Source organism: Homarus americanus, unplaced genomic scaffold (genome assembly GCF_018991925.1).
Source record: "Homarus americanus isolate GMGI-L3 unplaced genomic scaffold, GMGI_Hamer_2.0 scaffold14393, whole genome shotgun sequence".
Lineage (NCBI taxonomy): Eukaryota > Metazoa > Arthropoda > Malacostraca > Decapoda > Nephropidae > Homarus > Homarus americanus.
The window spans coordinates 292,594-307,800 of NW_024730271.1; the positions used below are offsets into that span (position 1 = coordinate 292,594).

The window sequence follows — 15,207 nt, forward strand, 5'->3', positions numbered from 1 at the left end:
TATTAGGGTTTACTGAATTTCTTGGTTTATCTTATGAATTTGATCAAACTTACGTACTGTACAGGTACCGGTAACATGCTGCATTCATGCCAGATTTTTTCCTTGAAATTGCATCATGCAATGGTGCAGTGAAAAGGATTTTATTTATTATCAAATGAAAAGGTAATGAGAAATGTTGTGTTGATAGGAGAGTGTTAGAGATGAGTGGGTACTGTTTGTTAAAAGTTTGTGGGAAATAACAGGTAGTGTTTGCTTGAGGAACTAGATGAGAATGAGCACAAAAATTTATATTATGAGTGAGGAAAAAAGAAAGAGGAGAGACCCAGGTGGTCATTAGTTCCCTCCCCCACTGTTTTGGACTAGTTCCATCAAGAGGGGTGGGTAACAAGAAAAGCTATTTACTGTTTATAACTTTCATTAGGCTTACAGAAAATGTCAGTATTGTCTGTCTCTATTGACTTTCTCAAAACCAGTGAAAATCCTGCATAGAAATTGGATTATAAAAAGATTGTTCATTGTTGGTCAGAATTTATTTATAAAAGTGAATAGAAATAGAAATATCACTGAACAGTTTCATGTTGGTCTGCTGTAAGCGCATTTGAAAGCTGTAGTAAATTTGGTATATTATGCTGAGAGAGAGTACAGTATTTGTGTATGTATGGTAATGTTCAGAATTTATTAATAGCCAGTTCTTTTCTGCCCCTAAGGTGAATGATCGGTCTGAAGTTTAGTTTGTCACCTGGTCCCCTATCTTATCACTGATTCACTCTTATCTGTAGGTTTAAGGTTATTTAAGAAGTGAACACCACAGAAGTGTAAAATAGAAAAAAAATCTTGTTTACTGTGTTTTATCCTCTTATGTTTGTTCATTTCCTAATTTCTTTCCTTTCCCCCCCAGTTTTCATACTTTTATACAGAACATCTTCTGCTTTCTTCAGTTTTCTTCCTCCCTTCCCACATCTTCATTACCTAGTTTCAGTTTTATTCATTCTTCCTTCTCTGTTTTACCTTCTGTTATTATATTTTACAAGAAGGTATTGCTGATGTTTGACATTTACATATGAAAAGACTGTAGTGAACCCAGTGGACATTTGACATAAATTAAACACTAAATCAACACTGAAATAGAAGCCTTAACATCATTTCACTTTTGATCCAACACTTGAGACTATTTTGTGTGCCTGCTTGGGATGGTTTGATGTCTTCACTGCCTGTGTTGAGCTGGATGTAATACTGTAACGGTTGTGTAAATCCTTTGTCTCAAATTCTGCTTGTAATCAAAATTATTTTTCCTAAACAAATGAAAGCTTAGGGGTTTCACACAAGTGTCAACTGTTCACCTGAGTTGCCCGAAATGAAATTAACAAATACTCTGTTATTTGGTTGGGGATAATTCTGTTATTGCGGCACAGATTGAATGTTACTACTTTACTGTATTGATGTTTGATGAAGGAGATACTGTATCATTAGATTAGTTAGACAGTGAAATATATATATATTTTTTTTCCAGAATGTACATTGAGTATGAAATGGTTTAGTTTATGTGTGGATTAAATTGAATTGTGCATATTAATACATTTAAGTAGTTAAGAATGTTTCAGGTAAAAATGGTAGTATTGAGAAAGTTGAAGCTTAGAATGAAGTAATGGAAGGGTAGGTTGAGTAGAGAAATGGATGGATGGTCTGAGAACATTACTAGAAGGATGAGTTGAGATTGATTAAAATATATTTATTAATGCCCAATTTTGAGAGAGAAAATATATTACAGTATTTAGCTTGGGTGACATGGACCTAGACATAAGACAGAGGTGGAGATAATTTAGTGCAGGAGTTTATGATGCAAAACTTTTAACAGTGGCAGCGAGACTTATACAATGACATATCGTCATTGTGTTTTAGGTATTTATGATTAATGTACTGCATTAAAAGAGTGATTAAATTCTAGATTTGTTTTGATCTTTTTCTGCTTGTCTTGTAGTGGAGTATGATAATAACCATATCTAAATTATTAAAATACAGGCAGTTACTATTAGGTTAGCAGTTTAGTGTCATTGTTGATAAATATTGTTTTATTTGATAGGCCTGATCCTTTCAGAATCAAAATTTTATAATTACATACAGGTAATGAATGTTGAGCTTGTGTAATCATTATGGTATCAGATTTCCTCTCTCTCGTTATAGATATGTCCACGATGGATAGCTCCGAATGTTCTCACATTTGTGGGCTTCTTGTTTACTGTTGGGAATTTTGTTCTCCTGGCTGTGTATGACTATAGTTATTATGCCTCTAGTGATGAACCTCCAGCAGACCAATATCCACCTATCCCAAACTGGGTATGGTTTGCCTGTGCATTCAATCATTTTATGGCACACACTTTAGGTAAGTACATTTGTTTTTGTTGATAGTGACTCCAGTTGAGGTGCTCCCTTTCATAGTAACGAATCAACCAATGGTGCTCCAATCAGATTCTTGTTTCAACAGGAAGCCCAATTCTTTCTCTACCCAATACAGGGTTTATTTGTCATACCTTCAACAGAAGGGTCTGATTTGCGCACCATTGGTTGATTCGTCGCTATCAATGGGAGCGCCTTAATTTATATTTTAGATTTATATGAATGTGAATGCTTAGTTGTGGGTTGTTTTGCAGGATATTGAAATGTCAGTCACATTCAGCATAATCAACAGTGATCACTACACAAAAATAAATTGAACAGATTTTCTTCTTTATGGTAATGCTCTATTGTTTTAATTACGAATGCTCAATTGATTTCATGTGCCATTTTAATTTATTTTGTTTACATATTGGAAATACTACAGTAGGTTCGGGATATATCGCGATATAGGGTCCAACGATGTTCGTTATATACTAAATTGCGGAATATAATTACATGTAATCAATGGGGAAAATTGGGCTAGGTTCTGGAGGCCCAAAAAGTGACTAAACTTGACATAACGAGTTCATTTTCTTACTAACTAAAGCACCAACAGGCTATTTCAATATCAAGGAACACCAGACTCGGTAGCAGACGCCACTGCCACCCTCACTTGACAATCCCACACCTAAATAAACAAACACCAAAAATATTAGTTACAGTGTTAAATCTTTTCCATTAAGCTTTCCATTATCTTCACTATATATATATATATATATATATATATATATATATATATATATATATATATATATATATATATATATATATATATATATATATATATATATATATATATATATATATATATATATATATATATATATATATATATATATATATATATATATATATATATATATATATATATATATATATATATATATATATATATATATATATATATATAAATAAATATACACACACACACACACACACACACACACAGTCGACCCTCGTTAAAACGGACTAATAGGGGGGGAAGGGTGTCCATTTTAGCAGATTGTCCGAATTAACCCGGTTAGGTTAGGAAATATAGTACCGTATATACACTGTACGCTGAACATGATACACATGAATGCGTGAGTGAGCAGCCACGGTGGCGTTTCTGGTGAGCAACTAACGCATTTGTTTGCCTTGGCGGTACATTTGAAATATTTCCTGCCCGATTTCCTTCGCGAAATAAAAAATTTTATCGCTAAGATATACAGTGGGGTATGCTATAACGAACGGATCCTACTACGAATATTCCTATAACGAACGGTTTTACCTATAAAATTGAGAATGCTATAACGAACGAAACTCCTACAACGAACATTATTTAATTTTTTTTTTTTTTTTCTTATTTATATTTTTTTTATTACAAATATTAATGATATTCTTTATTTCAGGGGTTTAGATGCATATTTATGCACTTTTTTAAAATTTTTACAATTTTATATTATATTTTTCAGTGTTAAGTGGTTGTATTTGGGGGCCTGGAACGGATTAACCCTATAATGAACGAATGCTATAACGAACAAGGTTCTAGAACCAATTAGATTCGTTATAGCATACCCCACTGTAGGAGAATTTTGTAATTTTGGTAGCCGCAATATAATTTTTTGTTTTATATTAAGTATATAGTAATTGGTTACATACTCCAGTGTGCATTAAGCGTACTATGGTACAGTATTACAAAATGTTGTAGGATGAGATCATTATTTGTATTAGATTAGAAAGAAATCATATTTAATATCCTTTTGGTTTTATTATTAACTGTACTGTATACAGTATATTAAGTTATACATTGATGGGTGTTTTCTTTGCAGATGGAATAGATGGAAAACAAGCAAGGAGGACTGGGACAAGTGGCCCACTGGGAGAGCTCTTTGATCATGGGTTAGACTCTTGGTCGACCTTCTTTATCCCAGCATGCATCTGGTCTGTATTTGGCAGATTAGATTACAGTATTTCCCCACTCAGGTTTTATTTTGTTTTATGGAATGTTATTCTCTGTTTCTACACATCTCACTGGGAGAAGTACCTGACCAAGATTTTGTTCCTACCATGGGGATATGATATATCCCAAATGGTGAGTTTGAGTGATCAACTAGGCTGCTAGGTAAGACTGCCTTTTCTGACAGCTACCCAATAACAAGATGGCAACTAATGGAAATGAATGTTTAGGCATACATTATTAGCATGACTTTTTGCTTTTAGATACAGTGACTGTATACAAGTACAGTACCTGTACTTTTTTTACAATGCTATAGGATGGCTAGAACCAAGCATAAATAATCACCAGTAATCTCTTCATTTCCTGTCCTCTCTCGGCTCACTCTACAATAACATCATCAGAATTTTTGCAACGTTGTGCTCTCCTATCATGTACAAACTCTGCTGTTTTTGTCTATCTCCTCTGTCATCTCTTCTCCTTATCGTTTACCTCAGACTTATGCTTATTTTTCTTCAGTTTTATGGTTAACTGTCAGAAAAGAAGTCTTTCCCAGCTACGGTTGCTACAAATATACAGAATGAAAATTTTGATTCATAATGTGAATTATTTGTCAAAGGTGTTTTATTAATATTTATATAATCGAGATTATTTTTCCTTTCAGCTGATATTCGTGATTTATTTAATAACGGGATTTGGGGGGCAGAACATTTGGAAGTTTAAGATATTTTGGGGGATTTCTTCAGGAGCCATGTTTGAATTCATGATGTATGCTGGCTCTCTTGGCACATCTCTGCCCATGTCATTTTGGAACATTTACAAGTAAGTTGTAGTGAGTTGGCTGTAGTTACGTTTTAACTTGATTTTACCTGTACAGTATTATAAATTTCATTAACGTGTGAACATTGTAACAATACACAATAAATAACTAGTTTTACAAGTAGACTGAAAATCTTAACTTAATCCTAAGTCAATAGAAATTATTTAGTATGGTTGAATCTGTCAGTCAGCATCACACACCGATTATATTTTCAAAGCAACACTGATGTGTATGGCACTTGGAAGTACAGTAGAACCTCGATAAATTGGACTAATTGGGGCAGACCCCAGTCCGAAAAATGCGAAAGTCCAAGAAAAGGGAATATGGGGGGGGGAGGGGGGGCAATAACACTGCTTATCTGAACTGTTTGAAGAAAATCAGTTATATTATTACTGCACTTCAACAACTAAGGTCTTTAAGTGTATAATAAGGATAATAAGGTTATTAAAAGAATATTACGTCAACAATCAAAAAAATATGAAACGACTTTGGGTTGAAAATCAGACATGTAAGTCTGGTTGTCACCAAGATGATTGTTATTTACTGTAACGTGTTATATGTAAGTAACCAAAGAATTTGTCCTATGAATAAAGAGAAAACTGTATACTGTGCAGTACTATAAAGATAAAAATAAGAACAATAAGTGTAGGAGTATATTGTATGTGGAAGACAAATGTTTATCTGGGAGTAGCTGGCAGTGGGGTGGGGGGCTCCCTCCCCCTTTCTCCCACAAGATTCCTTTAACACTTCTTTATGCATTTCCATCACATTTCTCATATAATTTAGGATCATTTGGTGCCAGGTTGATAAAATATTATCCTAAAAAAATCAACTTTCCTGAAAAAAAAGAATCCCACACTGGAGAAGCACAAGTTGATCAATGCCTTCCAACATGGCTTCACAAGCAGGCATTCATGTCTAACAAATCTATTAACATTGTTTTCAGCTGTTTTCGAATCAGTGGACGACGGGCACGACTATGATGTGGTATATCTTGACTTAAGCAAAGCCTTCGGCAGAGTAATAAGAAAAGTGAAGACTCATGGCATTGGAGGAGATATTCTAAAATGGATTAGGGCATGGTTACAGGACAGGAAACAGCGAATGAGCATTAATGGCAGTAAATCCGATTGGAGTAATGTAACTAGTGGAATACCCCAAAGCTCAGTACTCGGACCATTATTATTTATTATATATATAAACGACATAGTTATTGGCATAGAGAGCAACATAAGTAAATTTGCTGATGACACTAAAATAAGGCGTGTAATTAAATCTGACAACGACTCTGCAAAACTCCAGGAAGACCTAAACAAATTTTTCAAATGGTCTGAAAAATGGCATGAAATTCAATGTGGACAAAGGTAAATAGGAGATGTAGACAGGGAAACCAAATACAGTGGTCCCTCGATTGACGAACACAATTGGTTCCACAGAGTCGGTTGTTAACCGAAAATTTCGTTAACTGAATCTATTATTTCAATGGGATATTTTTGTAATTGGTTCCAACTCAGAAAAAGTGTCCATACAAAGTACTGTACAGTGGACCCTCGATTAACGAATGGTTCAATTAACGAAATTTCGGTTAACGAATTAGCTCCCATGAGGATTTTCAGTTCCATTAACGAACAAAACTTCGATTAACGAAAGTCTAAGGAGAAACACGCTTTGTTGTGTGCATGAGCTGATTGGCTAGTCTGTCAATACAGTAATCGGTTCTATGTTTACATTCGTTTCCAGTGGAGTAAATGTCAAGAAAGTTGTGTTCTTGAATATTTTTTCATTTTTTATATTAAAATTATTGGTCATTCTAAAATTAAACCATCCAAGCTCTGTCTACATAAAGTTTTCAACTACTGTAATATTTTTGGCTCGATATATGTAACTTTATTCATTTATTTTTACTCATTTACGTGCACACACTTTCCTAAGGGCAAAGCGGTACTGTACATGTCCTCAAAATAATGTACAAAATGATTACTAAGATTTTTGTCTAGTGCAAACTATAGCATGTTTATATTCAAATTAATCACTATCGTATAAGAATTCCAGCAATGTAAATTATATTCTCCCCGGTCACTTCTGTTACATCTTATAAGCAAAAAACAAAAACTCAATCTAAAGGACATAAATAAACAAATAAATACTTCACTAGACCTTTGGCCCCAACTGTCAAACATGTCACTGTCACCACCTCTTCCTCCCTCCCTCCCACCCAGCCAGGGTTTGGTGGTTTTAGGCTTAAAGTTTTTATCTTATATAATATCACAGACTAAAGTTAGGATAATATAATTTGCATTGCTGGAATCCTTGCAACACGGGGAATAATTTGAATCGAGACATCATATATTTTGCACAAGAAATAAAAATTTTAGTACATTAGTTTAGTACATTTTAATAATGTACAAGTTTTTCAACTGTATTTTTGGGTAGATTTACATAAGTTTCTTCATTTATTTTTATTCGTTTACATGCACACACCTTACTAAAAAAATTAAAAGAAATAAATGACCTAAGTGCAAACCTGTACTGTACATGTACTAAATGATTATGGTAATAAAATTTTTATGTCCAGTGCAAATTATAGCTTGTTTATACAGTGAAGTCTGCATTTACGTGGCTTTTGTTTACGCGTTTGGTCATTACGTGGTGCCTTGCCAGAATTAAATGCTTTAATTACTTAGTAAATTTGGTCATTTACGCTGGTGAAGTATAATTTGTTTACTGTATTTACTGAAGATATTTGTTTTAGTTCATAAAATTCATACAAATTACCGGCCAGAATATAATTTACATTGCTGGAATTCATATAAGATTGTGATTATTTTAAATATAAACATCATAAAATTTGCATTAGACATACAAATTTTAGATCTAATATAAGAATTTTGATTAGAAAGAGCAAAATTTTTATCTTTTGTGCAAAATATGACATTTATACAGTTGTACCCCGCTTTACGCGGTTTCACTTTACGTGATTTCTCATATACGCGGTGCCTCGCCAGAACCAAACTTTCACTTTACGCGGTTCATCTACCCATATACGCGTGAAGTACAGTATAATTTTTTTTTTTTTTTTAGCTCATAAAATTCATACAAATTACCCGGCCAGAATATAATTTACATTGCTGGAATTCTTACAATTTGATGATCATTTTGAATATAAACATAGATTTTGCATTAGACATACAAATTTTAGATGTAATGTTTACTCTGAGTAAATATGTTATCTTTTGTGCAAAATATATGACATTTATATTCAAAATGTTCCTGGTCTTACAAGGAATCCAGCAATGTCAATTATATTATCCTAACTTTAGTCTGAGGTATTATTTGTTACTAAAAGTTAAAATTAGTTTTTTCACCCAACATTTCTCTGGTAGGGAGGGAAGGTGGGGGGGAGGGTTGGGACCGACCGACCATCTGGCGCGGTTGGAAGAGGGGGGGAGGCAAGTTGGGGTACTTTGATTGACAGATAGTGTCGTGAAGAATATTTTTTTTTTTTACTAACTGAAGATATTTGTTTTAGCTCATAAAATTCATACAAATTACTGGACCAGAATATAATTTACATTGCTGGAATTCTTACAATATGATGATCATTTTGAATATAAACATCATAGATTTTGCATTAGACATACAAATTTTAGATCCAATGTAATAATTTGGTTTACACAAAGCAAATATTTTATCTTTTGTGCAAAATATATGAAGTTTACATTCAAAATATTCCCTGACCTGCAAGGAATCCAGAAATGTCAATTATATTATCCTAACTTTAGTCTGAGGTATTATTTATTACTAAACATTAAAATTTAGTGTTTCACCCAATCATTTCTCAGAGAGGTAGGGGCCAGTGAGCTGGGAAGAGGGGGGGGATGATTTGAGTCTATTATTTGAATGGACATTAACCTGGCGACTGTATTTCTCTTAAATATTAATTGTGTGAGCATACCACCATAAAATTTAGATGTTATTTTTACTACAACATAGGTATTGTGTCGGAAAAAGTGGAGTTTGGGGGTCGGGCCAGTCTCTATTGGAATTAACCCCATATGTTCTGTTGTTCCATTTACGTGGATTTCACAACGCGGTACCCTGTGGGTTCAATTGACCGCGTAAATCGGGGTACTACTGTATTCAAAATATTCCTGGTCTTGCAAGGAATCCAGCAATGTCAATTATATTATCCTAACTTTAGTCTGAGGTATTATTTATTACTAAAAATGTAAGCCTACTGTTTTCACCCAAATATTTCTCAGAGAGGGAGGTGCCAGTGGGAAGAAGGGTGGGGGGGGGCGAGGGGGGGCGAGTTGAGTCCATTATTTGAATGGACATTAACCGGCGACTGTATTTCTCTTAAATATTAATTGTGTGTGCATACCATCATAAAATTAAGATGTTATTTTTACTACAACGTAGGTATTGTGTTGGAAAAAGTGGAGTTTGGGGGTCGGCCCAGTCTCTATTTCAATTAATCCCATATGTTCTGTTATTTCATTTACGCGTTTCTCGTTTTACGCGGGCCTCCACGGGTTCAATTGACCGTGTAAATGCAGACTCCACTGTATTCAAATTAATCATTATCTTACAAGAATCCCAGCAATGTAAATTATATTCTCCCAGGTCATTTCAGTGGCATTTTATAAGAGAAAAACTTAGTCACTCTTAAGGACAGATAAATAAACAGCATTAGACCTTCGGCACCAACTGTCAAACATATCACCTCACCTCCCCCCTCCCTCCCTCCCAGCCAGGGTTTTAGGTTTATAGTTTTTATCTTATATAATATGGCAGACTAAAGTTTGGAGAATATAATTTGCTTTGCTGGAATCCTTGCAAGACAGCAAATAATTTTGAATAAATGTCATATATTTTGCACAAGAGATAAAAATTAATCATCTGTATCACATTACAGTAGTGATGTAAGAGTTCTAGTGTATATGTACGTATATATACAGTATAGTGACATAAGGGTGATTTAGGGGATTTTTAGGAGTGTTTCTGACTTTATGCATTTTTTGGCTTTACTTTGTATGTACTTTTTCTGTGAGTTGGAACAAATTACCCAATATCCCATTGAAATAATAGATTCAGTTAATGAAATTTTTGGTTCACAAACGACTCTGTGGAACCAATTGTGTTCATTAATCGAGGGACCACTGTATACCGGTAATAGAATTAACAAAACATTAAATATAAGCTAAATACAGTACTGTACTGTACAGTATACTGTACTGTACAATAATTAATAAAAAAACAATAGAATACTGTATTTTAACTTACTTTGAGGTGTGTATGTTGTATTACCGGCAGCTTTGTTTACATATCAAACAGCTGATTGTAGAGGCAGTCGATGATGACATGCCATATTCTTTACAGAGTGCATTGGTTCTAATGCCTTCTTCATGTTTCATAATAATTTATGCACTGTATATTAGAAATATGTTAATTAAATTTCAGAATAACCAATAATTTTAATGTAAAAATGCAAAAATATTCAAGAGACCAACAAACTCGATGTTCACTCCACTGTAAACAAAGTTAAACTGAGAAGCGTTGGTGGATAATTCAATCAACTGATGGGCGCACAAAAACTGTTCCCTGTATTGTATATATTATCAATATGTTAACTAAATTTCAGAATGACCAACCATTTTAATATAAAAAATGCAAAAATATTCAAGAACACAACTTTCTTGATATTTAGTCCACTGGAAATGGATGTTAACATAGAACCAATTACACTATTGGCAGACTAGTCGATCAGCTGATGCGCACATTAAAGTGTGTTTCTCGTAAGGCTGTCGTTAATCGAAGTTTTGTTCATTATGGGAGCTAATTCGTTAACCAAAATTTCGTTAATTGAACCGTTTGTTAATCGGGGGACCACTGTCCCAGATGAACAACGATGTTATAGAGAAATGCGACTGTGAGAAAGATTTAGGAGTAATGATAAGTAGGAATCTTAAACCAAGTAAACAATGTGTATTTGCTTGATACAAGGCTAACAAAGTACTTGGGTTCATACAAAGGAGTGTTAGTTACAAGACTAGTGAGGTCATCCATCTTGCACTTGTGAAACCTCATTTGGATTACGCAGTTCAATTCTGGTCTCCGTACTACAGAATGGATATAGAATCCCTAGAAAGAATTCAGAGGAGACTGACCAGACTAATCCCGGGCATTAGGAATTGAGTACAGAGACAGGTTAAAGCATCTTAATTTGCTCTCCCTCTAGAGACGAAGAGTGAGGGGCGATATGATAGAGGTGTATAAATGGAAGTCAAGGCTAAACAAAGGTACTCAAAATATCTAACCAGGAGCGAACTAGTAACAATGGTTTTAAATTAGACAAATTTAGATTTAGGCGCGAAATAGGTAAACATTGGTTTGGAAATAGAGTAGTGGACGAGTGGAACAAGTTACCAAACATCATCATTAACTCGAATACACTGGATAGCTTCAAACATAGGTTGGATGGATATATGAGCAATAGGGGTTGGATGTAAATGGGACTGCCCAGTATGGGCCAATAGGCCAGCTGAAAGTTAACTCCATTCTTATGTTCTTTTATTCTTAAGAACACCATGAGCCATTTGTTTACAAAGAGCAAACAGCTGATCGGCTTCCCACAATGTCTGTCTTCAACAGTTAGTAAATTAGTACAGTACAGTTGTGTATGTGTATTTATCACCACTTAATAAATACTATTGTAGTGTACAGTATTTATCATCACTTAGTAAGTAATATTGTAGTGTAAAGTATTATGCATCTGCCTATACCCTGGTTTTTTTTGGTAACCCTTAGGCCCCGGGAGACGTTCCAGAACGTCTGACCAGCGCGCCCCAGGTGACATTCCAAAACGTCCGCCTATTTTCCCGTCTTTTTTTTTTTTTTTAGTTGATTTTTTTCTCGATTTAGCCCCCGGGGGAGGGGGGGGAGTGGTGTTACTGCCAGCAGCACCCTAACCCGGGGCTTAAGGATTAATCATTTGTCTAAATGCAGTATAGTCTCGTTTTACGCAGTCAATTAAACCCATGGAGGTCCGCGTATAACGCGAAACGCGTAAACGAAATAACAGAACATATGGGATTAATTGAAATAGAGACTGAGCCGACCGCTAGACTACCCTTTTTCCAACACAATACGTACGTTGTAGTGAAAATAACATCTTAATTTTATGATGGTATGCACACACAATTAATATTTAAGAGAAATATCAATAATATTAGGTTTTTTAACACTTACGTTAGTACTGTAGAAGAGATGGCTGGGCACACGGGGATGGGGGGTTGGTTCCGAGGTAGAGGGCAGATTATTGGCCCTCACCTGTATCACCTGTATCACTATCCACCACACAGGCTAGCAGGGCCTCCTTGTCAAACCCCTCAAAGTCCATATCTTCACTATCACTGACTTGGGCTGGCTGTGGTGGGTGGCGGGTGAAGAACTCGGTAATGTTTTGTTGACTGGGCAAGCAAGGTTAAATAGACCAATCACAGCTCGCGGCGGAGGGGATGCATGTGTGGTAAGGATGCGTGGCCCAATCACAGTTTGAAACGTCATCTGACGTCAGCGGTGACGTAAGAGCGACCTAGCGCGCAGCTTGTCCGCGCTGCTTCCTGTGTAAATTCAGGAATGTACCACGTAACTAATTGGCGCGTCTGGACAGGTGCCGCGTAAATGACCAACCGCGTATAAAAGATCACGTAAACCGAGACTATACTGTACAAGTAGCCAAACTGAGTGATCATATAACACTCAAAGGTAGTAAATAACGTTTTTAAGAAGGTATCTTCATATCAAATACTATACAGTTTGTTATAGTGACCCCTGTTGTAAGCTGGTCTACTGAAAGCTCACACAAATGCATCTGAGTAAACAACCTTTTGATACAGCTCATCCATTTATTTTCAAGTCATATTACAAATTACATACAGTACAGTATTGTATTTTTCTCTATTACTGAATATGTTATATAAGTCTTGATGAACCATAAGAGGCCAATCATATGAGATTATAATAATGAATCAATAGATAAATAAACCTGACGAATGTGGCAACACCTAATCAGCCCCAGTCTGCTTACGATGTCTTAGTTCTCAGTAGGCCTATAGCAAATCCGATTAGACCACTGTACAGTACTCAGTAAGTGTTGTTCATTTCATCAGGTTTTTATTTATTTAATCCCCCCCCCCTTTGTGATCAGAGCATCTCAGAGTCCGAAAGAAGCGAATTCCGATTTATTGAAGTCCGATTTATCGAGGTTTTACTGTACTCAAAACTTTGAAGAACTTTTTTTACAACTTTAGATTTCCTTGAAAGAAAACCAAAGCTGCTTTTCCCTTGTGTAAAGATTTATCAGAATTTACACCACTAGACAGAACTAATGGCTGGCACACTTGTTGGTGTTTTCCCTGTATACAAAATATACTGTATAAATTAAAAGAAGCCATACTCATGTTCCTGGTGAGAATGCAGGTCATCTTGAAAGGCCCCAACCAAACCATTGAGATTGGAACCCATTAAAAGTGTGACCTAGTACTGTATGATTAAGATCCATTTGGTCCGTCACCACCTGTGAGATAATACAGGTACTTAACACCAAGAATTTATTAAAGTTACATACTGTAATTAAGATCTGTTTATTTCTTCAGGTCCTACAGAGACAAAACTGGGAAGATGCTGGGTGTGTGGGAGTCCATACGGCCTTTGTTCACTCCCATTGTATTCTTTACCTTCTCCACTATATGGGTATATCATTCATCTACAGACATTATCAATAAGAATCCAAGGATGTACCTCTTCATGGTTGGCACAATTTTTGCGAATGTCAATGTACGTATAATATTAAATTTTTATTATCCTTTCTTTATATCTTAGACTGCTTTGAAACAAGATTTACTGGATTTGTTTATGCAGTACAGTATTTAATTGTTATGTGAGAGCAGGATATTTGTTTTACAAGAGTTTTTTTTTACTAGTATAAAATAAAAGGTTATATACTCTAGGTTATATACAGTAAACCCTTTATAGTAAAGGGAATGATTCAATAGTGTCAGCCTCTGATTAGGGGATCCAATCGAGAGCTTCATGCAGTATTAGAATAAAAATTTTATTGTTAGAGACAGTAGTTGTGTGTATGGAAAATGAGGATTGTAAAACAACACTGATCAGCGAAATAAATGTGTGTATGTTGGAGGAGAAGGTTGAACTTATCGACTGTTTGAAGAAGCATAATGACAGCAACTTGAAGATTGCTGCTTGTAGTTTTGGAAGGACGTAGACTACTTTTACAGGTGGAAGTTGTGTAGGATAATTATTTGAAAGCCTTTAAGATATTTATTCCAATGACAAAAAAGTGTTTATAGGATGTACTGGACAAGAATTTTCTGGTACAGGTTGATAACCCTTTATCCGAAATTCCGGAAAGCTCTGAAAACCGAAATTTTGGGGGGAGGGCTGGGGGGCAAAACTTCTTTTTTTTTTTTAACACACAAAAAAAATAACCCCTCTGAAAACTGAAAAATTTCGAAAACCGAAATGCCTCTGGCCCCAAGGATTTCGGATAAAGGATTGTCAACCTGTATCTGTATAGCGATCCTGTTTTTTCTGTAACAAATTAGTGTTGAATTAGAACAATTCATAGACAAAGTTTCCTCTGAATCAAAGATTGTTCTCTCATTTGTACACTGTATTTCTATTTATTTTAATTCCTTAGCTTGTAAACATCAGTACAGGGTTTTGCTTTAACCCCTTTTATCCAGGGCTGCCTGAGCGGAATTAAATCATCTGGCTTTATCCAAATAATATATTGAAAGTGGCATCCCCATAGTGAAAGGGTTAGAAATGTGTAATCAGGGTAATATTACTCTCTAATTACTTTAATATTTTGCAGTTTATTGTTAGAACCAATCAAACTTCAATTTCCAGTTCTGTGACCAATTTTTTTTTTTTTTTGCTCAAAATCTTAACTGATAGTTTCTATATTTCGGAAATTTTGCTTGATTTTTTA

General features: G+C 35.0%; 1 protein-coding gene across 3 annotated transcripts in view; it reads left to right on the forward strand.

Moving 5' to 3' along the window:
* LOC121866942 (ethanolaminephosphotransferase 1-like) overlaps positions 1-15,207 on the forward strand; it is a 30,621-nt gene that overhangs the window by 6,513 nt on the left and 8,901 nt on the right. For all 3 annotated transcript variants that reach the window (XR_006089050.1, XM_042366694.1, XM_042366696.1), the window contains 4 exons: positions 2,182-2,380; positions 4,245-4,507; positions 5,034-5,191; positions 13,850-14,030. Coding sequence is in view for 2 of the 3 variants with exons in the window: in XM_042366694.1 (XP_042222628.1) it covers positions 2,182-2,380; positions 4,245-4,507; positions 5,034-5,191; positions 13,850-14,030 (801 nt within the window). In the remaining variant the exon portion in view is untranslated. The remainder of the gene's footprint in view (positions 1-2,181; positions 2,381-4,244; positions 4,508-5,033; positions 5,192-13,849; positions 14,031-15,207) is intronic.